Source organism: Schistocerca piceifrons, chromosome 9 (genome assembly GCF_021461385.2).
Source record: "Schistocerca piceifrons isolate TAMUIC-IGC-003096 chromosome 9, iqSchPice1.1, whole genome shotgun sequence".
In the NCBI taxonomy this organism is placed as follows: Eukaryota; Metazoa; Arthropoda; class Insecta; order Orthoptera; family Acrididae; genus Schistocerca; species Schistocerca piceifrons.
Genome location: NC_060146.1, coordinates 45,186,011 through 45,212,714, shown reverse-complemented (window position 1 = coordinate 45,212,714; position 26,704 = coordinate 45,186,011). Strand labels below are relative to the sequence as shown.

Genomic DNA, 26,704 nt, shown 5'->3' with positions numbered 1-26,704 from the left:
AAGCAGAAGCCTTACCGTTTACAATTGCTACAAGCCCTGACACCCGATGACAAAGTCAAACGCATTGAATTTTTGGCGCGGTTGCAACAGCTCATGGAAGAGGATGCGTTCAGTGCGAAACTTGTTTTCGGTGATGAAGCAACATTTTTTCTTAATGGTGAAGTGAACAGACACAGTGTGCGAATCTGGGTGGTAGAGAATCCTCACGCATTCGTGCAGCAAATTCGCAATTCACCAAAAGTTAACGTGTTTTGCAATCTCACCGTTTAAAGTTTACGGCCCCTTTTTCTTCTGCGAAAAAAACGTTACAGGACACGTGTATCTGGACATGCTGGAAAATTGGCTCATGCCACAACTGGAGACCGACAGCGCCGACTTCATCTTTCAACAGGATGGTGTTCCACTGCAGTTCCATCATGATGTTCGGCATTTCTTAAACAGGAGATTGGAAAACCAATGGATCGGTCGTGGTGGAGATCATGATCAGCAATTCACGTCATGGCCTCCACGCTCTCCCAACTTAACCCCATGCGATTTCTTTCTGGGGGGTTATGTGAAAGATTCAGTGTTTAAACCTCCTCTACCAAGAAACGTGCCAGAACTGCGAGCTCACATCAACGATGCTTTCGAACTCATTGATGGGGACATGCTGCGCCGAGTGTGGGAGGAACTTGATTATCGGCTTGATGTCTGCCGAATCACTAAAGGGGCACATATCGAACATTTGTGAATGCCTAAAAAAACTTTTTGAGTTTTTGTATGTGTGTGCAAAACATTGTGAAAATATCTCAAATAATAAAGTTATTGTAGAGCTGTGAAATCGCTTCAATCATTTGTAATAACGCTGTATAGATGGTGGAGTGAGGTTTGTGGTGAGGTGGTGGCTCAATGAACAAAGGCATGGAAAAAGTGGAACTCGACCAGGAGACCTGAAGATTTCGATGTATTCCGCAAAGTTCGCAAATATGCAGGCAGATCTTTCCGAAGGGCTAAGCAATTGTATGAGAAACAGCAGTTAGAACAGATAGATCAGAATTTCCGGAAAAACAATGCCAGAGACTTCTATCACACGTTGAAATCAAATTTGAAACGATACCAAGCCCCTAGTCTTTGTTTTAGAGACAAAAATCGAAAGCTCGGGCTCACCAACAAAGAAAACTGCACGATCATATCTCGTTATTTTGAAAACCTATTTAATTGTGATGAACCGAAAGAAGGACTCCCTGTATGTGCTCGATACACAAACCACCCCACTCATCTCCATCTGGTGAAGAGGAGATCAAAGAGATCATCAATAACCTTAAGAATAATAATGCAGCTGAAGAGGATTCAATAGTGATGGAACTACTGAAGCTGGAAAATAATGAAACTCTTCATGTGCTAGTCCAGCTTTATGAGGAGATCTGGAGAACTGGAATGATACCAACTGAATGGCGGTCAGCTTTAATCCATCCTCTACACAAAAAAGGCGATAAAAAGAAAGTCAGTAACTACAGAGGCACCTCATCGGTATCTGTTCCATGTAAGATTCTCTCCAAAGCGATACAGAAGATAATAGAAGGTCATCTTGACCAACTGACTGGGGAATATCAAGCTGGTTTCCGAAAGGGGCGTTCTTTTCCAGAACAGATCTTTAACCTGTAGAACATCATCAGGTACCAAAAACTGGAAGAAATAACTACGTGGTCGCGTTTGTTGATTTTCAGAAGGCATATGACTCCATCGACCGAGAGGCATTAATGAATATTTTGGAAGAGTTTGGGGTGGATGATACATCAAGAATCCTGATCGAACAAACTCTGACTAACACAGTGTCAAAAAACAAATGAAGAGCGGTTCAGACTTGGTCCCAAGAACAAAGGGGCGTACACTGACTGATTGGCCTTTGTGGACCATCTGGCCATTCTTCCTACCAACATAGAGTCAGCAGTCAGCAAGATCAATAGGCTGTGAGAAATTGCTGAAAAAGTTGGACTCCAGATCTCTATTCAAAAGACAAAATACATGACGAACATCCGTGATGGACCTGAATGGATGATCACCTATCTGGGAAAAATCGGACGAGTTAAGAATTTCAGATACGTCGGTGAAGCCATCCAGGAGAATGGATTAGAAGAAGATGCAATTAATGTCAGGATGAAGAAGTTAGACCAAACATACTAACTGACAAAGAATGCCTATAATGAAAAGTCTATGAGTGTATGGGCCAAGTTCACTTTGATCATGAATAGACAAGGTCAAGCTGAGCGGCTCGAGAAGCGAGAGCATAGGATATTACAGAAAATCCTAAGTAACAGAAGGATTGATGGACAATGGCAAGACAGAACCTATCATAGTATCCATTAAGAAGAGACGATTGTTATTTTACGGTCATCTCATGAGGATGGACGGTGACCGACTAACAAAAAGAATCATCCAATCTAAGAAAACAAGGCCGAGATGATTCGAAGAATGTGAAACAGATCTTAGGCCGATTGGTATCTCAGAGAGAGAAATTCCTGACAGGAACAAATTTAGGAGATTGGCGAATAACTACCAAGGTTTTAAAATGGCATCAACGTCCGAAAGACGGAGAGTGCCTTTGTCCGAAGAGCGTAGACAGGCACTTCTTGGTGGGCTCAGAAGATACTGGCAGGAAGCCTAAGCTGGAACAAGAACAAGACCAGATACTAAAATGAAATTGGTTGTTACCACGCAGTCCCTAGAGGCTCAAATCGATAATAATAATAAAAAAATATATAAAAAGGACTCTGAACCTGAAAATATGAATACGAAATTTGTTGTGAAAAGTCACATTCACTTTCAATACTTAACTTGGTAGGTTTTATTGTACTGAAAGATTTAAAACAATTATGGAAACGGGTTTAAAAAGTAATTAAAAACAATAATTTTGGGTCAAATAGAGACAGGCGATAGAGGGTCCACAACCGATTCTGTTGAGATAGGGAACCAATGCTCGGAAGTGCGTATTTATTGTGTTATGCACATACGCAGCATACACTGCATGGCTACACCGTAGCTCATAGCAATTTCGCTAGTGACAATCGCCACTCTCAATGGATGCATGGCAACGGCACATGAAGTTCTCTCGCCCTCTCTCAAAGATCCATGGTGTCTGTTGCACCACCAGACAGCTAGATTCGACTCCAGAAAGTAGGTCTTCTTCAGTTTCTACGGGGGTTTCAGACACCAACGTCTTGCTGTAACCCCAAAGGTGTGAGATCTGACAAAGGCGCTGGCCATGGGACTGGAACTCCTCATCCAATCCAAAGATAAAGGTATGTGTTATTCAGGTGCTCACGAAAATTAACACCAAAGTGGGGAGGTGCAAAAGGACAGCTGACACCAGGGTGTGCATGCGGCGCAGGTGCACTGGTACGATGCATGGGGTCTGCACATGACACACCTGATATAAGCTAAAATCTGTACAGTATGTCCGTCTACTAGTCGAGGCTGTACGCTATTTATCACCCGCCGTTTCTTTCAGTGTGCGACAGTACCCAGGATCTTTGCGTAAGAGCGGCAGGAATGCATGCACCGTGGCAATACATGCATTAAGACTGGCGGTTGTGGCTTTGAACAACAGCTGTGAACTGAGTTGTTATACGGTTTATGCTGTGGATGTCTATAACACAATAAATATGTATTTCAGACCATTGGTTTCCTATCTTAATATAAGCCGAAATGGACCTACTATCACCTCTTTCAGTCTACCCTAACAGGTTTGAGACACCCTATATACACTACTGGCCATTAAAATTGATACACCACGAACATGACGTGCTACAGACGCGACATTTAACCGACAGGAAGACGATGCTGTGATAAGCAAGTGATTAGCTTTTCAGAGCATTCACACAAGGTTGGCGCCTGTGGCGACACCTACTACGTGCTGACATTAGGAAAGTTTCCAACCGATTTCTCATACACAAACAGCAGTTGACCGGCGTTGCCTGGTGAAACGTTGTTGTGATGCCTCGTGTAACGAGGAGAAATGCGTACCGTCACGTTTCCGACTTTGATAAAGTTCGGATTGTATCCTATCGCGATTGCGGTTTATCGTATCGCGACATTGCTGCTCGCGTTGGTCGAGATCCAATAACGGTTAGCAGAATATGGAATCGGTGGGTTCGGGAGGGTAATACGGAACACCGTGCTGGATCGCAACGGCCTCGTATCACTAGAAGTCGAGACGACAGGCATCTTATCTGCATGGCTGTAACGGATCGTACAGCCACGTCTTGCGGCTGTAACGGATCGTGCAGCCACGTCTCGATCCATGAGTCGACAGATGAGGACGTTTGCAAGACAACAACCATCTGCACGAACAGTTCGACGACGCTTGCAACAGCATGGACTATCAGCTCGGAGACCATAGCTGCGGTAACCCTTGACGCTGCATTACAGACAGGAGCTTCTGCGATGGTGTACTCAACGGCGGAACTGGGCGCACGAATGGCAAAACGTCATTTTTTCGGATGAATACTGTTTACAGCATCATGGTGGTCGCATCCTTGTTTGGCGACATCGCGGTGAACGCACATTGGAAGCGTGTATTCGTCATCGCTGGCGTATCACCCGGCGTGATGGTATGGGGTGCCATTGGTTACACGTCTCGGTCACCTCTTGTTCGCATTGACGTTACATTTCAGATGTGTTACGATCCGTAGCTCTACCCTTCATTGGATCCCTGCGAAACCCTACATTTCAGCAGGCTAATGCACGACCGCATGTTACAGGTCCCGTACGGGCCTTTCTGGATACAAGAAATGTTCGACTGCTGCCTTGGCCAGCACATTCTCCAGATCTCCCATCAACTGAAAAAGTCTGGGCAATGGTGGGCGAGCAACTGGCTCGTCACAATACGCCAGTCACTACTCTTGATGAACTGTTGAAGCTGCATGGGCAGCTGTAACTGTACGCGCCATCCAAGCTCGGTTTGACTCAATGCCCAGACGTATCAAGGCCGTTATTACGGCCAGAGGTGGTTGTTCTGGGTACTGATTCATCAGGATCTATGCACCCAAATTGCGTGAAAATGTAATCACATGTCAGTTCCAGTATAATACACTCCTGGAAATGGAAAAAAGAACACATTGACACCGGTGTGTCAGACCCACCATACTTGCTCCGGACACTGCGAGAGGGCTGTACAAGCAATGATCACACGTTACGGCACAGCGGACACACCAGGAACCGCGGTGTTGGCCGTCGAATGGCGCTAGCTGCGCAGCATTTGTGCACCGCCGCCGTCAGTGTCAGCCAGTTTGCCGTGGCATACGGAGCTCCATCGCAGTCTTTAACACTGGTAGCATGCCGCGACAGCGTGGACGTGAACCGTATGTGCAGCTGACGGACTTTGAGCGAGGGTGTATAGTGGGCATGCGGGAGGCCGGGTGGACGTACCGCCGAATTGCTCAACACGTGGGGCGTGAGGTCTCCACAGTACATCGATGTTGTCGCCAGTGGTCGGCGGAAGGTGCACGTGCCCGTCGACCTGGGACCGGACCGCAGCGACGCACGGATGCACGCCAAGACCGTAGGATCCTACGCAGTGCCGTAGGGGACCGCACCGCCACTTCCCAGCAAATTAGGGACACTGTTGCTCCTGGGGTATCGGCGAGGACCATTCGCAACCGTCTCCATGAAGCTGGGCTACGGTCCCGCACACCGTTAGGCCGTCTTCCGCTCACGCCCCAACATCGTGCAGCCCGCCTCCAGTGGTGTCGCGACAGGCGTGAATGGAGGGACGAATGGAGACGTGTCGTCTTCAGCGATGAGAGTCGCTTCTGCCTTGGTGCCAATGATGGTCGTATGCGTGTTTGGCGCCGTGCAGGTGAGCGCCACAATCAGGACTGCATACGACCGAGGCACACAGGGCCAACACCCGGCATCATGGTGTGGGGAGCGATCTCCTACACTGGCCGTACACCACTGGTGATCGTCGAGGGGACACTGAATAGTGCACGGTACATCCAAACCGTCATCGAACCCATCGTTCTACCATTCCTAGACCGGCAAGGGAACTTGCTGTTCCAACAGGACACTGCACGTCCGCATGTATCCCGTGCCACCCAACGTGCTCTAGAAGGTGTAAGTCAACTACCCTGGCCAGCAAGATCTCCGGATCTGTCCCCCATTGAGCATGTTTGGGACTGGATGAAGCGTCGTCTCTCGCGGTCTGCACGTCCAGCACGAACGCTGGTCCAACTGAGGCGCCAGGTGGAAATGGCATGGCAAGCCGTTCCACAGGACTACATCCAGCATCTCTACGATCGTCTCCATGGGAGAATAGCAGCCTGCATTGCTGCGAAAGGTGGATATACACTGTACTAGTGCCGACATTGTGCATGCTCTGTTGCCTGTGTCTATGTGCCTGTGGTTCTGTCAGTGTGATCATGTGATGTATCTGACCCCAGGAATGTGTCAATAAAGTTTCCCCTTCCTGGGACAATGAATTCACGGTGTTCGTATTTCAATTTCCAGGAGTGTATATTGGTCCAATGAATACCCGGTTATCATTCGCATTTCTTCTTGGTGTAGCAATTTGAATGGCCAGTAGTGTAGGAGTAGACAGCTTAATCATTGCTGTCACTGACTTTACCATCACTAGAATTAAAAATTTATTAACTGTCAAGGACGTAAGTTAGATAGCGATGAAGTAATTAATTGTATCGGAATATGAGACGTGGCAGTGCAATAATGGAATGACACATATCACAATATTTTCATCTGAGAGTAGCGCTTGCATCTTACGTAATCATTTATTTGGCGGACGTATTCCAATCTCTGTCTTTCCCTACAGTTTCTAGCCTCTGAAACTCCCTGTAGTCCTACCCTTACGTCCTTTCTTGTCAGTGTCTTCCACGTGTTTCTTTCTTCACCGCTTCTGGGGAGAACCTCCTCAGTCATTATCAGTCCACCTAATTTTCGGCACTCTTGTGTAGAACCATGTCTCAAACACTTCAAATCTCTTCTTTTCCGGTCTTCCACAGTCTTTGATTCAGTGCCATAGCAAAAGACTTCTGTTGGCCAGGAATTCCTTCTTTGTCTGTGATAGTCTGCTTTTAACCTCCGAGCGGGAGCCCGGCGCCCTTTGTACACATGAAAAGAATAGGTTTCCTTGTCTTACCAAGGTAAGAAACTCCCTGGCAGATTAAAACTGTGTGCCCGACCGAGACTCGAACTCGGGACCTTTGCCTTTCGCGGGCAAGTGCTCTACCGACCTTTTTTTTTTGACATGTTCTCTACCAACTTTTTTTTCTTTTTTTTGCTTTTTTTATAAGTGCTCTACAAATTTTTTTTAAGAAAACAAATAAAAAACCTCTTGGCCTCTTGGGTATGAAAATAAAAGACGACGTTCTTCATAAAATAACACAATATCCTTTGAAAACGTAAAACATAAAAGGCAGCTATATTTCCGCAACGGCCTTCTTTTGTATTTGTATGTTTTTTGTTAACATAAATTGGTATACGGTCTCACCATCAGCAGCATTTTTTTTTTTTTTTTTTTTTTTTTTTGGGAGCACAAGAGAAGAAAACAAATAGGCTGCAGATAGAGAGCTATGCGTGAAAAGGATAAACATGTGTAAGGAGAAAAAAACTTAGAAGAGGAGGAGAAAAGAGAAGTGAAATAAAATAGGAATGCTTTCCGCGCCATGCTCCACTTTGGCGCGCCAGCAGAACAAAATGCATTCTATCATTGACCATTGAAGGGGAACGTAGGATCGTCCAGTTTTGGCTGGCACGGTTCGTTGAAATTCCAACTTTGAGGCGGGTTGGTGAAAATGCTCTGTAAATAGTTCGCGAAAGTGGCCCGATAGTGTCGATGCCGGCGAAGGGTGTGGTGATGTACTTGGAGGCATGTCCAAAAGTCCGCCGGATCGACGATGTCGTCCCGGAAGAGGTAGCTGACAGCCATGCCACTGATCCATGTGATGGCGTGCCACTTAGCCGATGGAAAGTAGGTCGTGTCGGGATATATCATCATAGTGGGAGAAACGTGATGTGGTGGTACTCGGAGGTAGAAAGCCACAATCTTCTGTACGAGGGTCCAGACAGCTGCTGCTGGCCCACACTCAAAACGATGTAAATCTGTATCTTCGACATTGCACTTGAGGCACAGGGGTGAGTCCACCAGTGCGATGCGATGCAGTTTCTGTCTTGTAGTATACTTGCCATTGACGAGAAGGTACCACATAGAGGTGGTGTCAGTGGTGTGATATGGTTGGTGGATCGTTTTCCAAACTGTAGGCCATGAAACCTTGGGGTGACGTGTTTCGACGGGGTTGCGGGGTGGAGACTTTCGGAGAAGGCGGTAGATGTCGCGGGTGGTCGTCTTCCTGGTCGTGGGGAGCTCGGTGCATATGTAGCTGTACTCCAAAAAGAAACGGCCGATATGTGACATCGGAGGTGGGATGTGTGCCAAAGACGTCGGTGGGCGTCTCGAAACAGGTGCGAGCTCGGTGGTCAACATTCCAGTAAAACTAGCATTTTGGCTTTTCCATAACCGGAGCATAGTACTGGTGTAAAGTGCCGTAGTCCTGGCTCTCACATTAACCAGATCGAGGCCACCGTCCCGCTTCGGTAAGGTGAGAGCTTCATACTGGACTTTGAAGATGTGTCCAGAACAAATAGCCGAATGCCGCCTGTAACCTGGCCGCCATTGTCGCAGTGATGGGCAGAATCTGCGCTATATGGGGTATCCGAGCTGCCAGATGGGTATTGACGAAGGTGACTCTCTGGCACATATTCAGCGGGCGTAGTATGTGATTTTGTATGTTGGCCCGGATGCGTTGCAGCAGCGCCCGAAAATTGATCGCCGAGGTGCGGCGAATGTCTCGCGTGTACACCAATCCGAGACAACGAATGGTGTCCACCAGTTGAAATGGAACTACGCTGTCTGCGGGAAGGCCGCGGCCGTCCTTCATGGCGCATGATTTTGCCACGTTCATAGCGCTCCCTGCCCCTGCACTGTAACGGGTAATCCACTGCATCGCAGCTTGTACGTCAGCCGCTGAACGTACGACGAGGGCCAAGTCGTCCGCGTAAGCTCGGCAGCGGAACATACGATCCCAGAGTGGAATACCTGTCAAACGTCGCCGTAATCCGCAAATGAGTGGTTCCATCGCAATGGCATAAAGCACAGTCGACAAAGGGCAAGCCTGCCGTACTGAGCGTTCAATCCGTATAGGTTCTGTAAGTCTGCCGTTGACGAGAAGTCTGGACGTTGCTCCACGAAGGAGCCGCATAATCACTTGCGTGAACGTCGGGGGAATTGCCATTCGGTCCATCACTGCGTTGAGGAATGCATGATTGACGCGGTCAAACGCTTGTTTGAAGTCGATGGAGATTAAAGCGCCTGGCAGTCGCGAGTGCGTTGCCACAGCGATCACATCTCGATATTCACTGAGGGCCGTCTGTATATTACGATCGCCGCCTAAGGATGTTTGTTCGTGGGAAACAATGTCCCGTAAGACACATTTGAGTCGCACTGCCAGAAGGCGTGTGAAAATCTTGAAGTCGGAATTGAGTAACGTGATCGGCCGATAACTGTCGAGTCGTGTTCCTCCTGCGGGTTTCGGGACTGGTACAAGTAAGCCTTCCATGAACATTGGTGGCGGGTTCGCCGCGCCGGACAAAAGTTCCCAGTACACGTCCCTCCATCGTGGCATCATCAAATCTTGGAAGGTCCTGTAAAATTCGAGAGGTAAACCATCCAGGCCGGGAGATCGATTCAGAGACCCTTTGGCCACAGCGCCTTGGACGTCGTCGGTGGTCACTTCAGCAGTCAGGAGGGTTGCAGCTGCTGCGTTTAGAGTACCAAGTGTCTCATGGGCAACTTCAGCAATGGCCTCTGCACCGGCAGGTACTTCTTGATAGAAAAGTCTATAGTGCGTTGTGAATGCATCCGCAATGGTAGCTTGCGAAGTCAGCCGTCGTCCATCAGGTAAGTCTAAAGTTGTCATTAAAGCCTGTCGGCGTCGACGGACATTTTGAACAATATGATGCATAGAAAGTTCTTCACCATTAATCCTGTCTTGGCTGCGGGCTCGTACAATGGCTCCCTCTAGACGGCATCTGGTCAAGGATAAAATCTTTGCCTTGATGCGTTGAGCTTCTTTGAGGCGATCCGGGGATGGAGGATGATCCATGAGTTCATGTAGAGCCCTACAGTAGAAATCAGTTGTATGGTGATTCCACCTGGCTTTGGCTCTGCCATAGTGTGTCAATGTGCGTCGGATGGCCGGTTTGGCGCACAGCAACCACCACTGCAGTGTGGTCTCGTAACGCATAATGCGTTGAACACAGGTGTGCCACGTGTCGGTGACCTGTTGTCGACATTCAGGGTCCCGCAGTAGCGCGACATTGAGTTTGCAAGGTCCTGCACTGCGCCATATAGATTGTCGACGTAGGTTCATGGTACAGATATAGATGTCATGATCCGAAAAGGCAGACGGCCAACGTTCCGCGTCGAGGAGAACTGATTTTAGAGCGTTAGAGATGTATATTCTATCAAGTCGGCTGGCGGAGTGACTCGTGATGTGTGTATACCCCGGGCGGTCGCCGTGTACCACTCGCCAAGTGTCGAGGAGACGAAGGCGGCGGACGAGGAAGCGAAGTTCGGGACATGTGGTGAAATGGGGGTGTTGGTCTGTGCGCTCGAGAACACAGTTGAACTCTCCACCTACGATGAGATGATCGTATAGACCGAGGAATAAAGGCGTGGTATCTTCCGCGTAGAACTGGGAGCGATCCCTCCGTTTATCAGTGCCCGATGGGGCGTAGAGATTTATGATTTTGAGTCCTTCAACTGTTATAGCCACCCCTCGCGCTGTTGGGAGGTATGCGACATCGGAAACTGCGATCCCTTCTCGTAGGAGGATGGCTGCGCCTGTGTGTTCCATAGCTGCAGGGGCGGCGTACGTCTCATATCCATAACACCCAGTCCAAGTCGCTGTCCTCAGTTCTTGTAACAGGTCGATGTCGATGTCCGCTGCTCTTAGCGTGTCACGGAGCAGTTGAAGTTTAGCGTGGGAGCCGATATTATTAATATTGATAGTAGCTTTTCGGTACGCCTCATGGGAGATCCGTTCATAGCTGGTGAAGATTGTTGTGGTGGATGCTAGAAACTTCCCCCATTTTAGTTTTGGTCTAACGGAGAAACAGATCTCATTTCCGCATCAGATGGAGGTGGGAAATCCGTGTCATGCGCCCATGAAAGGTGTCCGACAGGTTTGACATCGGCGAGAGGTGGCAGCGCTGGCCGAGTCGGCTCAATGGCGTCAGTGACAACAGGCGTGCTATGTTCCATAGCTTCTGGGCGCGGGACTAGCGCACGATCTCTGTCGGACGGTTCGCCGTCTTGTGGATGACGCGTCTCCGTGGCGCTCTACCATCTGAGCTACCGAAGCACGACTCACACCCGGCCCTCACAGCTTTACTTCTGCCAGTACCTCGTCTCCTACCTTCCAAACTTTACAGAAGCTCCCCTGCGAACCTTGCAGAACTAGCACTCCTGAAAGGATACTGCGGAGACATGGCTTAGCCACAGCCTGGGGGATGTTTCCAGAATGAGATTTTCACTCTGCAGCGGAGTGTGCGCTGATATGAAACTCATGTGAGAACCGGCTCTGAGTCGTGATTCGGTAGCTCAGATGGTAGAGCACTCGCCCGCGAAAGGCAAGTCTCGGTCTGGCACACAGTTTTAATCTGCCAGGAAGTTTTATATCAGCGCACACTCCGCTGCAGAGTGAAAGTGTCATTCTGGAAACATCCTCCAGGCTGTGGCTAAGCCATGTCTCCGCAGTATCCTTTCTTTCAGGAGTGCTAGTTCTGCAAGGTTCGCAGGAGAGCTTCTGTAAAGTTTGGAAGGTAGGAGACGAGATACTGGCAGAAGTAAAGCTGTGAGGTCCGGGCGTGAGTCGTGCTTAGGTAGGTCAGATGGTAGAGCACTTGCCAGCGAAAGGCAAAGGTCCCGAGTTCGAGTCTCGGTCGGGCACGCAGTTTTACTCTGCCAGGAAGTTTCATATGAGCGCACACTCCGCTGCAGAGTGAAAAACTCATTCTGGCTTACCAAGGTAAGTCAAGTATGATCAAAATCACACTTTAATCTTAGTTTATTTAAACAAGAAGAAAATAAACTTACACAATATGAGCTAAACTACTGTTCTATTAAACAATAATGAAATAAATTTTCACTATAACTCTCTTTTGCCAAGGACAGGTGTTAAAGAGACAGTAATGACGCATTCTAAGCATTAAGCAGTGCAGTTGCATCATATCTCGGCCAGCTGCTTATTCGATCACTAATTATCTCGTAGACAACTGGCTCAATGTGGGATTATGTTGCTAGTTCGTAACTGGGGTCATTTTTTTGAACTGATCGTAAATTTTTTCTCGCCGAGCTCGCTTTGTATTTTATATTACTGCTGCTGACTTGGGCATACGACAACACAATTTATCGCTGTGTTACCTGAAGCAATATTGAAGCAGTAGATATAGGTTTGCAGTTGTGAAACAAAAATGGAACAGCACAAAATCATTTTATTTTTGGTTGGCGCACTTTGTACACAGGCGCGCCCGTTCGAGGGATAATGCCTTTCTCGCATCGTCTGTTACGTGTTATCATGGTTCCAAAGTATCTGAATTCCTTAATTTCTACTCCCTGATCCATAAGTTTGATGTTAAGTTTATTGATAATTTCGTTTCTGGCACTCCTCATCACGTGCGTCTTTCTTCAGTTTATTGTTAATCAGAATTCTATACTCATTTAACTGCTAATTCCATTCAACACGTCCTGTAATTCTGCCTCACGTTCAGTGAGGGTAGCAACGTCATAAGCGATTGTTATCATGTATATCCTTCCCCCATGTACATTAATCCCAGTCTTGAATCTTCCTACTCCTTCCATCATTGCTTCTTCGATGTATGGCGTGAACAACGGGGATGAAATACTCCATACCCGTGTTAGACCGTTTCTCGTACGAACACTTCGTTTCGGTCTTCAATTCTTACTGTTCACTCTTCGTTTTTGTATATACTTTATATTATCCGTCTTTCCCTATAGCCTCCTTATATAGTTCTCAGAATTTCTTGCAGCGTATTACATTGTGGAACGCTTTTTCTAACTCTAAAAATCCGGCAACCATACTAGCACATAAACACTCTGAAAACATCAATGACGCCATAACAGTATTTTTGTCAGAATGCCTGTCTGCGTTAGCACTGCTAGGTGTAAAATGAAAACTATAAACAGCTCTGTATATCAAATAGTACATGTCCAAGATGAAAGCTCCCCCCCCCCCCCCACCTCCTTTCCAAAGAAAAAGAAAGCACAGTCAGAAATAGAAAACAGTATTTTTAAAAAGTCAGACAATATTTTAAAAGTAGGGAAACAATGCTACTTTTATATTTTTAATTTAATTTTATTTTTAATTTCATTTTGCATGCAGGTACGTGTGTTCTGTCATCATACACGTTAAACCCCCATGCCACAGTACATTAACATGCAGCTAGAGGGGCAAATGCAAAACAGTACAACCCACTGGTAATTCTTTTTCTGGATAATCAAGAGAGACGAAGAAGTCACCTGGATTTGCATGAGACAGTTATCATTTTGACTCTCCTGCAAAATCGAATTACTGAACAAAAACTCCTCTCTATCGACGGACTGTGGGATTTTGTTTCGTTCTCCCTAGCACAGTGCTACGTTACTGTGGTGTGGTGAAAAGTTATATAACTTTATTTTTTTCGACAAACTAAATAAAATTTTACAACTACTTCTCGCATTTGCGCCGCCCTTGATATAGACAGGCACGTCCCATGTCTGCGGTAGTGCCAGGGAATCTCAGAAGATATACCCGGTGATCAAAAAGCCAGTATAAATATGAAAACTTAATAAACCACGGAATAATGTAGATAGAGAGGTAAAATTGACACACATGCTTGGAATGACATGGGGTTTTATTAGAACAAAAAAAAAAAGCAAAGTTCACAAAATGTCCGACAGATGGCGCTGGACAGCAAAACGTCAGTGACTGCGCGTGACAATCGTGTATAAAAGGAGCTGTAATGAGAGAATCAGACACATTCGAGGGTTGGATTCCATCTCTTCTTCATCGAAGAGTTTCACTGCCTGGGCTACTCTCAGGGTGCACCTTCGACGTGGAAGATCCCCGCCGTTTCCCTGCCGTGTCGTCTGCTTGCCGTCCATACTGCCTGCCGGTGCTCGCCGCCGCCGCCGCCGCCACCGCCGCCGCCGCTTGGTTGCCGCCTTCCGGTCCTCGCCGCCGCCGCCGCCGCCGCCGCCGCCGCCTGCCGGGACTCGCCGCCCCCGCCTGGTCGCCGCCTGCCGGTGCTCGCCGCCGCCGCCGCCGCCGCCGCCGCTTGGTCGCCGCCTTCCGGTCCTCGCCGCCGCCGCCGCCGCCGCCTGCCGGGACTCGCCGCCCCCGCCTGGTCGCCGCCTGCCGGTGCTCGCCGCCGCCGCCGCCGCCGCCGCCGCCGCCGCTTGGTCGCCGCCTTCCGGTCCTCGCCGCCGCCGCCGCCGCCGCCGCCGCCGCCTGCCGGGACTCGCCGCCCCCGCCTGGTCGCCGCCTGCCGGTGCTCGCCGCCGCCGCCGCCGCCGCCGCCGCCGCCGCTTGGTCGCCGCCTTCCGGTCCTCGCCGCCGCCGCCGCCGCCGCCTGCCGGGACTCGCCGCCCCCGCCTGGTCGCCGCCTGCCGGTGCTCGCCGCCGCCGCCGCCGCCGCCGCCGCCGCCGCTTGGTCGCCGCCTTCCGGTCCTCGCCGCCGCCGCCGCCGCCGCCGCCGCCGCCTGCCGGGACTCGCCGCCCCCGCCTGGTCGCCGCCTGCCGGTGCTCGCCGCCGCCGCCGCCGCCGCCGCCGCCGCCGCTTGGTCGCCGCCTTCCGGTCCTCGCCGCCGCCGCCGCCGCCGCCTGCCGGGACTCGCCGCCCCCGCCTGGTCGCCGCCTGCCGGTGCTCGCCGCCGCCGCCGCCGCCGCCGCCGCCGCCGCTTGGTCGCCGCCTTCCGGTCCTCGCCGCCGCCGCCGCCGCCGCCGCCGCCGCCTGCCGGGACTCGCCGCCCCCGCCTGGTCGCCGCCTGCCGGTGCTCGCCGCCGCCGCCGCCGTCGCCGCCTGCCGGGGCTCGCAGCCGCCGCTGGTGCCCGCCGCCGCCGCCGCCGCCATCCGGTGCCGCCTGGTCGCCGCCATCGCCGCCGTTCTGACCCTGGTCTACGGCCGTCTTCGTCTTCATCCGTCTTCGTCTTTGTCTGTCCCCAGTTTTCCTCTTCGTTCTGTTCGTTCTTGTTTCTCTCTCCCGTCATGTCCACCCCCACCACCACTGTCACTACTACCACCACCGCCATTGTCTATACCTCCCCTTCCGCCGCCTCCACCACTGTAACTTGGTGTGCCCAGTCCCACCCCCCTCCTTCCATCCCACCTCTCCTCACTCTCCCTTCACCCTCTATCTTTGTCGCCCCCTCTCCCGCTTCTTCCTCCCGCTCCTCTCGTTCTGATCCCTTCCCCCCACTCCCCCAGCCTGTCACTGCAGCTCCGGCTCGGGTGGTGGCCCGTCGGGCCACTGCCCACGCCCAGCTCTCCCCGTCACCTTCGCCATCACCGCCGCCACTGCCACCGTCATCATCATCGCCGCCTTCGCCTTCGCCTTCACCGTCACCGTCACCCTCTCCGGCGCCGACTCCGGCCCCGAGACCTGCCCCTCCCCGCCACATTCCCGTTGTTCCCGTCCCCCACACCTCCTCCTCCGCCGTCAAGCGCCCCTGTGGCACTCCTGCTTCCTCTGCTTCCAAAAAGGCTGCGCCTCGTCCTCCTTCCCCCACCCATGATGCCATGGAAGTCTCCCCGCCTGTCCCTGCCCCCTCATCCTCCTCCTCTCCCCCTTCCTCCTACCTCTACCTCCTCTCCCGTCCTGATCCCTCTCTCCTTGAAGCCCGGAACCTCACCCTCTTCCTTCGCCAGCATTGTCCTGGTGCCCCCATCTCCCTCCTCACTCCTCGCCGAGATTCGGTCCTCATCTCCTCCCCCAGCCCAACCCTCCACACCTACCTCCTTTCCCGCATCCCTGTCACCCGCTTTGGCCCTCATGCCTCTCTCACCCCAGCTCCTTCACCACCTCCCTCCCGCCAACCCCAACCTCCGCGTCGCCCGCCAACTCTCACCGCCGTGATCACTCGGCTTAGTCCAGTGATCACGGAGGAGGAGGTGTTGGCGGAGCTCCAGGCGCATCCCCATTTGGAGGTGCGTGCGGTTCGCCGCGTACATAACGCTGCCGGCCCCACCCGCCTTATGCGGGTTTTTTCTGAGCACGCCCCCTCCATTGACCGTCTCCTGAAGGAGGGTGCCCTCCTTTTTAACCAGCGGTACAAGGTCGACCCCTCCCGTTCCCCTCCTCAATCCCTGCGCTGCCAGAGGTGTCTGCGCTATAACGCGCACCCCACAGCTGAGTGCCGCGAGGCCCCCACCTGCCCGCATTGTCGGCAAGCGCACTTCCTCAGGCAGTGCCCTAACCTCCAATCCCCTCCTTCCTGCAATACCTGCAATCTTCCCCATCCCACCTACTCCCAAAAGTGTAAAGCCCAACCCCCTCCAACCACTCCTGAACTCACCGTCCCTGTCCGTCCCCTGGACGCCCCCACCCCTCCTGGCAATTCCCTTCGTCCCCCCCCCCCCACCGCTGAGGACATCATCAGGTTCCTTACCATCGTCCTCCAGAATGTTCATCCCTTTCAGCGCCCACACACCCTCCAACAGATCTCCCTCGCCGCCCGTTCCATATTCCAACTCAAGATGTACGCCACCTACTCCAACAACCAGGCCCATTTCACCTTCTCCCGCCTTGACACCCTCGTCTAAATCCCTATCATGGCGCGACAGCAACGTATCCTTTTCAACAACATCCGCTCCCTTCCTGCCAACAAGAACCTCTTTCTCCATACACTTGCCACCCACCGCGTGGACGCCTTCCTCCTTAATGAAACCTTCCTCCAACCCCACCACACCATCCACACTTCGCCCTACCTCCTCCACCGCTCCGATAATCCCCTCCCACTTGCGCGTGGCGGAGTTGCCATTGGTCACCACCGCCAGATCCCCGTTCGGCTCCAACCTCTCTTCCCCGACCCCACCGAACACCTGATCCTTAGTCTCTTCTTCCCCGGCCTTACCGTTACCTGCGCCACCATCTATGTCCGCCCCAACGCTCCTATTCCCTTCGACTTCCTCTCCCACGTCGATCGTACCTTTTCCTCCTACGTGATCGCCGCCGACCTCAACATCCATAGTCGTTCCGCTGCCCAGTTACGGCGATGGCATCGGTTCCTCTCCACCCTTCAAGGTGACCTCGTCCCCATCCCCCGGCATACCCATCCTGAATCCGACTCCACTCCTGATGTTATCCTCTCCTCCCCCAACCTCCTTGGCCGCATAACGGTGGATGTCCTGGAGCCTATTGGTAGCGACCATCTCCCTGTCCTCCTCACCGTTTCAGACGGTCGTCGCCCTCGCCCCGACCCTCGTACTGACCCTCCCCCTAAGTATGTCCACGACTATTCCCGAGCCGACTGGAATGCCTACCGGGATACCCTTTCCACCCAGGTCGATGGCCACCCTCTCACCTACCACCACCCTGACGATGTCACCCATGCCGCCTCCTTTCTCCAGCAGACCTTGTCTGAGGCCGTGGAGGCCCATGTTCCTACTGTCGCCATCCACCCCCACCGTCCTACCTTACCCCCACAGGCCGTTCTCCTCCTCCGTGAATCCCGTCGTCTCTACCGTGCCTTCCTCCGCACGTGTGACCCGGACACACTACGACGCCACCGGCAACTCCAGCGACACGTTCGTAATTTGCTCGCGGCTAAGAAACGCCGGGACTGGCGACAGACATGCACCCGTTTAAATGCAACCCTACCAGTCAACTCGTCCAAGTCCTGGACGGCCTTCCGTCGCCTTACCGGAACTAAACCCTCCCCCTACTATCCTCTTCTCCACGATGATCACCCCTTCCCTGACACCCTTAGTAAGGCCAATCACTTTGCCTCCTACCTCTCCGATGTCTTCTCCATCCCCGACAATCCCCAGTTCGATTACTCCCTCTTCCCGGATATCCGCGATCGAACTGACACCTCTGTCCCTCCCCTCGCTCCTGGTTTCCAGTACTTGGACAACATTACACACACGGAACTCAATGCCCCTATCACTACACAGGATCTCATTGTTACACTCCACACCAAACGCAACACCGCTCCTGGTCACGATCGTGTCACCTACCGTCACCTTCGTGAAGCTCCTGTCTCTTTCCTCTCCACCCTGGCCAGGCTCTACAATGTAGTCCTGTCCACCGGTTACTACCCCGACCTGTGGAAAACCTCCCGTATCCTCATGTTCCTTAAACCTGACAAACCGCCGTCCGCCGTCTCCTCCTACCGTCCCATCAGCCTTACCTCGGTCTTCAGCAAGGTCCTGGAATCTATCCTCACCCGTCGCATCCACCAGCATCTCCGCCAGCACCGCCTCCTTCCCGTCACCCAGTGTGGCTTTCGGCCGTCCTTCTCTTCCGACGACCTTCTCCTTCACCTCACTCATCTCCTTTCCGAACAGCTTAATTCCCGTCGCTCCGCAATCTTCCTCTCCCTGGACCTCGAACGTGCATATGACCGCGTATGGCATTCTGGTCTCCTCTTCAAGCTCCAAACCTTCGCCCTTCCCATTAACTACGTCCGTCTGATCGGCTCTTTTCTCTCCCGCCGTCCTTCCTATGTCACCATCCATAACACCGATTCCTACACCTTTTTCCCCTCCGCCGGTGTGCCCCAAGGCTCCGTCCTCTCCCCCCTTCTGTACCTGTTGTACACGGCGGACATGCCGCCGCCGTCACCCCCCGTCCACCTTCTCCAGTTTGCCGATGACACCGCCTTCCTTGCCCTTGCCCCCACCCTACAGCACTCCCAACGCCTTCTCCAATCCCATCTTGATCGGTTCACCGCTTGGTGCAACCAGTGGTTGCTCAAGGTCAATCCTTCCAAAACCCAGGCGATCATTGTAGGCAAAACCACCCCATCCTTCCGCCTCCTTGATTTCTATCTCACCGTCTATGGCCGTCCCATCGCCCTCACTCCCACCCTTAAGTACCTTGGCGTCACCCTCGATCGTCGCCTCTCCTGGACTCCCCATCTCCAGACAATCCAAGCCAAGGCACGTTCCCGCCTCCGTCTCCTCAAGCTCCTTTCCGGCCGTACGTGGGGTCTGGACCCCTCCACCATCCTCCACACCTATAAATCCCTCATCCGCCCTATCCTTTGTTATGCCCATCCAGCATGGATCTCCGCTCCCCCTACCTTTTATAAATCCCTCCAAATCCTTGAACGCCATGCTCTCCACCTCGCCTATCGCATCCGTCTCCCCTCCCCCACGCGGATTCTCTACGCTCTCATCCCCTTCCCCCACCTCCTCCTTTTCCTTGAAAGGATACGGATCCTGTACACCTCCCGCAAACTCGATCCTCCTCACCCGCTCGTCTCCCCGATCCTCTCCCACCCCCGCCCGCTGCCGCGCCTATATTCGCACGTCCCACCCGGTCTCCACCTCTCCACCCTCCTTACCCTCTCCCAAGGTGGCTTCCGCCAGCTCCCCCTCCCTGATGATGCCCTCCTCCCTTCCATCTACCCTTCCTACCAACTTTGATCCTCCCGCCCTCCTCCTGTACTTATTCCTCTGTGCACCCTCCCTCCCTCCTCTCCCTTTTCCCTCCCTCCTCCTTTTCTCCCCCCTCCTCCCCCGGGCCTCCCCTCCCCTGTTCCTCTCCTCCTGCCCCCGACTCCTCAGCCATTGGCATTCTTTTTCTCCCCTCTCCCCCACCTCCCCCTTCTACCCCTCTTGGCAGGTCCCCGGACTCGCACACATTACGTGGACATTCGCGCGCCGGAGGTCGCCGCCATCAGTGTTTTGTGTGTTTAGCGTTTAGTGTTCACCGTCCCCTCCATCGTTCACCAGTGCCATCATCATCTTCAGTGGTTGTGCGTCGTCTCATCAGCTAGCAGTGTGGATTATCGACGAGTGTGAACGGCTCCGTGATTGTCTCTATGTGTCTCCTGTTTTATTGCCCACCGCTCTGTGCCTTATGTGTCTTCTCACTGTTTTTGCTGCTTGTGTCTTCTATGGCTGAAGAGCAGCGTAGTGTGCTGCTGACAGCCTGCCTGTTGTACAGGTTTTAAAATAACAATAAAGTAAAAAAAAAGAGAATCAGGTGCGCCAGCAGTCGCAGCATGTTGACGTTACCTGAAAAGGCGCTTTTAGTGAAGCTGTATTATCAGAATGGGGAATGTGCTAGTTCAGCGTTATGATCCTATCGCCATAGGAAGGGGATCAGAGCGGGCAAAGGTCCGTTGACAAATGCAGCTGTGGCGAGAATGATTTCGAAGTTCGAAGCCACGGGTTGGTTAGACGGTAGACCCCGTAGTGGCCGACCGAGCAGAAGGCGTAATGCTGCTGAGACAGTTCAGGAATAAATGGAGACTGTAGTGGGTTCGTCTATGCGTGGGGAAGTCAGCGCTCTTGCAGTCGCACGTCGCACCGGCATTCCATACACTACTGTTTGGTTGGCCCTTAGGCGTACCCTCCGAAGCTATCCGTACAAAATCCATCGGCATCATGAACTGTTACCTGGCGATTGAGTGAAGCGGAGGGCATTTGCGGTGTGGGCGTTTCAAAAGATGGCGGAAGATGATGATTGGTTGAGTAACGTTTTGTGGACCGACGAAGCTCATTTCACGCTCCGAGGGTCTGTTAACGCCCACAACTGCAGAATTTGGGCTACCGAAAATCCTAGAACTGTCGTGGAAACTCCATTGCAAGACGAGAAATTCACGGGTTGGATTTACCACATCTACCGTTATCGGGCCTTTTTTCTTCGAGGAAATGCGTGATTCTGATTTTGTAATTGCTACCGTGAGGGATGAGAGGTACGCCGATGTGTTACAGAATCGTATCATCCCCAGCCTGCTGATAAACACATGCTGGAACGTGATCGACCGACATCTCTAGGGATGCTGAAAAACAACATCCGACGCCAATGCCTCACCATAATTACGCACATGCTTTACAGTGCTGTTCACAACATTATTCCTCGACTACACCTATTGTTGAGGAATGATGGTGGACATATTGAGCATTTCCTGTAAAGAACATCATCTTTGCTTTGTCTTACTCTGTCATGCTAATTATTGCTATTCTGATCAGATGAAGCGCCATCTGTCGGACATTTTTTGAACTTTTGTATTTTTTTGGTTCTAACAAAACCCCATGTCATTCCAAGCATGTGTGTCAATTTGTACCTCTCTATCTACATTATTCCGTGATTTACTCAGTTTTCAAATTTATACTGACTTTTTGATCACCCGGTATATGCGAAACGACCTTCGTTCGTACGCTCCGTTTATTATTAAAGAGTGTAAGTTCCATAAAGACCTGTCATCGTGTCTTTCTTTGTGTGTAGTGGCGATATCTACAAAGATATTTGATATTCGATGGAGGTGACATTGGATAGTGCTACCTGACCACGATATTATTGGACTTGGCCTGGCGTGGCCGTTATAGGAAACATGAGGCGACGTTACGGTAAACAAGTACAGTAGTGGCTGAGGAAAACGGATGATGATTTCGAGACAGTTTTGCATATACTATGAACTGGTTCACCTTGTCCTCGTGAAATATCGCGATAGAAACCGATGATCAGACAACCGAAACGCTCTCAGTTCCAGTAGCAATAATATCGTGGTCGACTAATATGTAATACATCACTGTTATCGTAAGTTCACACGACGGAATAACGGGAAGACATCAAGCCGTATTATCAGATTCTTCGCGTGGTGCTAAACCGGATCCAAATTGTTTTTTTCCGGCCTTCAATCTGCGCCCTGGATCTTTATTGCTTGTAATCGCAAGAGCGGCATTTACTTAGCCTGAAGGAACCTACCGGCGGAGGGAAATAAACGGCAGTCTGTTGAAACGGCGTGGCGCTAATCCAAATAAGGCCATCGTCCGGGCGTAAACACTGTACTTTCTCATCCCGCTCTTGGCCTATCACTTAACTTTCCTCGGAGTCAGGTCCACGTAAACGAACTCTTATGCAACCGTAACAGCTATTGTTTCACATCAGGAAGTAGCGTGTGTCCGAAACAATAATGATGCAATCTTTCCAGAAGTGAAGGAGGTTCAATCAACGCTCACAGGAGGGTAAACACTTCCTTCGACGTTCATAATCGCTTGGCTGGTGCTGATATTGAAAGGTCCATTGAGACGCTTACAAAAGGCTTGGACAGTAAAATGATTAGAAAAATAATTCTTGAATGTTTTGTGACTGATTTGCCTAAAGGCAGGAAATAAAATACATTACAGTAATCATTGAATGATGTTCGAAATCATGCACAGCAGCTGAGATGCTTCTACGTTAGTGATGTAAGGATGTAAGGATTAAAATTTCACCATTCCTTGTTACGGAATGATATATCAAGAGCTCAGATGGAAACCCAGTTCTAAACAAAGAAGGGAAAGCAGAAAGGTGGAAGGAGTATATAGAGGGTCTATACAAGGGCGATGTACTTGAGGACAATATTACGGAAATGGAAGAAGATGTAGATGAAGATGAAATGGGAGATACGATATTGCGTGAAGAGTTTGACACAGCACTGAAAGACCTGAGTCGAAACAAGGCCACGGCAGTAGACAACATTCCATTAGAACTACTGACAGTCTTGGGAGAGCCAGTCCTGACAAAATTCTACCATCTGGTGAGCAAGATGTATGAGACAGGCGAAATACCGTCAGACTTCAAGAACAATATAATAATTCCAATCCCAAAGAAAGCAGGTGTTGACAGATGTGAAAATTACCGAACTATCAGGTTAATAAGTCACAGCTGCAAAACACTAACACGAATTCTCTACAGACGAATGGAAAAACTGGTAGAAGCCGACCTCGGGGAGGATCAGTTTGGATTCCGTAGAAATGTTGGAACACGTGAGGCAATACTGATCTTCCGACTTATTTTAGAAGAAAGATTAAGGAAAGGCAATCCTACGTTTCTAACATTTGTAGACTTAGAGAAAGCTTTTGACAATGTTGACTGGAATACTCTCTTTCAAATTCTAAAGGTGGCAAGGGTAAAATACAAGGAGCGAAAGGCTGTACAATTTGTACAGAAACCAGATGGCAGTTATAAGAGTCGAGGGGCATGAAAGGGAAGCAGTGGTTGGGTTGGAGTGAGACAGGGTTGTAGCCTCTCCCCGATGTTATTCAGTCTGTATATTGAGCAAGCAGTAAAGGAAACAAAAGAAAAATTCGGAGTTGGTATTAAAATCCATGGAGAAGAAATAAAAACTTTGAGGTTCGCCGATGACATTGTAATTCTGTCAGAAACAGTAAACGACTCGGAAGAGCAGTTTAACGGAATGGACAGTGTCTTGAAAGGAGGATATGAGATGAACATCAACAAAAGCAAAACGAGGATAATGGAATGTAGTCGAATTAAGTCGGGTGATGCTGAGGGAATTAGATTAGGAAATGAGACACTTAAAGTAGTAAAGGAGTTTTGCTATTTGTAGAGCGAAATAACTGATGATGGGCGAAGTAGAGAGGATGTAAAATGTAGACTGGCAATGGCAAGGAAAGCGTTTCTGAAGAAGAGACATTTGTTAACATCGAGTATAGATTTTAGTGTCAGGAAGTCGTTTCTGAAAGTATTTGTATGGAGTGTAGCCATGTATGGAAGTGAAACATGGACGATAAATAGTTTGGACAAGAACAGAATAGAAGCTCTCGAAATGTGGTGCTACAGAAGAATGCTGAAGATTAGCTAGGTAGATCACATAACTAATGAGGCGGTATTGAATAGAATTGGGGAGAAGAGGAGTTTGCTGCGCAACTTGACAAGAAGAAGGGACCGGTTGGTAGGAGATGTTCTGAGGCACCAGGGGATCACCAATTTAGCATTGGAGGGCAGCGTGGAGGGTAAAAATAGTAGAGGGAGACCAAGAGCTGAATGCACTAAGCAGATTCAGAAGGCTGTAGGCTGCAGAAGGTATTGGGAGATGAAGAAGCTTGCACAGGATAGAGTAGCATGGAGAGCTGAATCAAACCAGTCTCAGGACTGAAGACCACAACAACAACAATACGGAATATGTGAGGCGGACGGGTAGGTTGAGGTGACTGCGACACTTTTCTTCAAACCGCATTATACTTTTATTTAAAGAAAATAACGGCTATGAAACGAAAATAGTTTCCAAAACTTCCATTCAATGGATTTAACGCAACATATTTTTAAAGGAAAAGTATTCTCAGTTGCAAATATCAAGCAACTTCGGCTGTAAATTAGAATGGCGACAACGAAAATTTTTGCCGAACCTGGACTCGAAACCGAATTTCTCTCTCTACTGAGTGGGCAGGTAAAATTCCTCTTGAAAAATCATTTAGTTTGTAATGGGGAACAGCTCGACGCTTTCTGGTTTACACTGGGCCTCGCATGAAACTCGCGGCGCAATATAAAAACAATACCGCGAATAGGCAATGACCTGCCGCAGTGGATATACCGGTTCCCGTGAGATGACGGAAGTTAAGCGCTGTTTGGCGTGGTCGGCACTTGGATGGGTGACCATCCAGCCGCCATGCGCTGTTGCCATTTTTCGGGGTGCACTCAGCCTCGTGATGCCAATTCAGGAGCTACTCGACCGAATAGTAGCGGCTTCGGTCAAGAATACCATCATAACGACCGGGAGAGCGGTATGCTGACCCCACGCCCCTCCTATCCACATCCTCAACTGAGGATGACACGGCCGTCGGATGGTCCCGGTAGGCCTCTCGTGGCCTGAAGACGGAGTGCTTAAAGCGAATATCTGCCGAAACATCAGATAAAATGCACCTGCCGACTCTTATGAGAAATACCTCATATAAATATTGTTTGGTTTACTACACTACTGGCCATTAAAATTTCTACACCAAGAAGAAATGCAGATGATAAACGGGTGTTTATTGGACAAATACATTATACTTTAACTGACATCTGATTGCATTTTCACGCAATTTGGGTGCATAGATCCCGATAAATCAGTAACCAGAACAACCACATCTGGCCGTAATAACGACCTTGATACCCCTGGGCATTGAGTCAAACAGACCTTGGATGACGTGTACAGGTACAGCTGCCCATGCTCCTTAAACACGATACCACAGCTCATCAAGAGGAGTGACTGGCGTGTTATGACAAGCCAGTTGTTCGGCCACCATTGACCAGGCGTTTTGAGTTGGTGAGAGACCTGGAGAATGTGCAGGCCAGGGCAGCAGTCGAACATTTTCTGTATCCAGAAAGGCCCGTACAGAACCTGCAACATGCGGTCGTGCATTATCCTGCAGGGGTAGAGCCACGGGTCGTAACACATATGAAATTTAATGTCCACTGTTCAAAGTGCCGTCAATGCGAACAAGAGGTGACCGAGACGTGTAACCAATGGCACCCCACACCATCACGCCGGGTGATACGCCAGTACGGCGATGACGAATACACGCTTCCAATGTGCGTTCACCGCGATGTCGCCAAACACGGATGCGACCATCATGATGCTATAAACAGAACCTGGACTCATCCGAAAAAATGACGTTTTGCCATTCGTGCGCCCAGTTCCGTCGTTGAGTACACCATCGCAGGCGCTCCTGTCTGTGATGTAGCGTCAAGGGTAACTGCAGCCATGGTCTCCGAGCTGATAGTCCGTGCTGCTGCAAACGTCGTCGAACTGTTCGTGCAAATGGTTGTTGTCTTGCAAACGTCGGTATCTGTTGACTCAGGAATCGAGACGTAGCTGCATGATCCGTTACAGCCATGCGGATAAGATGCCTGTCATCTCGACTGCTAGCGATGCGAGGCCGTTGGAATCCAGAACGGCGTTCCGTATTACCTTCCTGAACCCACCGATTCCATATTCTGCTAACAGTCGTTGGATGTCGACCAACGCGAGCAGTAATGTCGCAATACGATAAACCGCAATCGCAATAGGCTACAATACCCCCATTATCAAAGTCGGAAACGTGATGGTACGCATTTCTCCTCCTTACACGAGGCAGCACAACAACGTTTCACCAGGCAACGCCGGTCAACTGCTGTTTGTGTATGAGGAATCGGTTGGAAACTTTCCTCATGTCAGCACGTAGTAGGTGTCGTGAATGCTCTGAAAAGCTAATCATTTGCATATCGCAGCATCTTCTTCCTGTCGGTTAAATTTCGCGTCTGTAGCAGGTCATCTTCGTGGTGTAGCAAATTTTAATGGCCAGTAGTGTATTACTATCAAGCAGATATTTATCAAGAAAATACTTACAAGTCCCAGTTTTGCTGTTTTGTGGTATTTCTTGATACTCCATTTACGTAGCTAACAGTTATTCGTGACGTTTTTCAGTTTTTTCGTATGTCGGCAGTTATGTTTCTCTTAATTGCCCTGATTACTTTCGCGAAATTAAGTTAAACGGTGTTTCGAAAGAAGAGGAAAAGAAATGCTGGTCAGTTTGCTATGGCAATTGTCAATTTCCCGGTCTTTAATTGGCTATGAAAAGTCGAAAATAAATCCATTGTATAATTTCTAAGGGCTCTTGTTTTCCTTCCTCTAAAAAATTTGAGCAAACAACTAGGAACAGGCTTTATTTGTAG

The 26,704-nt window shown here is 50.3% G+C and overlaps 1 protein-coding gene across 1 annotated transcript in view; it reads right to left on the bottom strand.

Moving 5' to 3' along the window:
* Positions 1 to 26,704, bottom strand: part of LOC124716684 (glycine-rich cell wall structural protein 1.0-like) — a 117,733-nt gene that overhangs the window by 39,803 nt on the left and 51,226 nt on the right. The window contains exon 2 of the mRNA XM_047243223.1: positions 14,480 to 14,967. Within this exon, the coding sequence (XP_047099179.1) occupies positions 14,480 to 14,967 (488 nt within the window). The remainder of the gene's footprint in view (positions 1 to 14,479; positions 14,968 to 26,704) is intronic.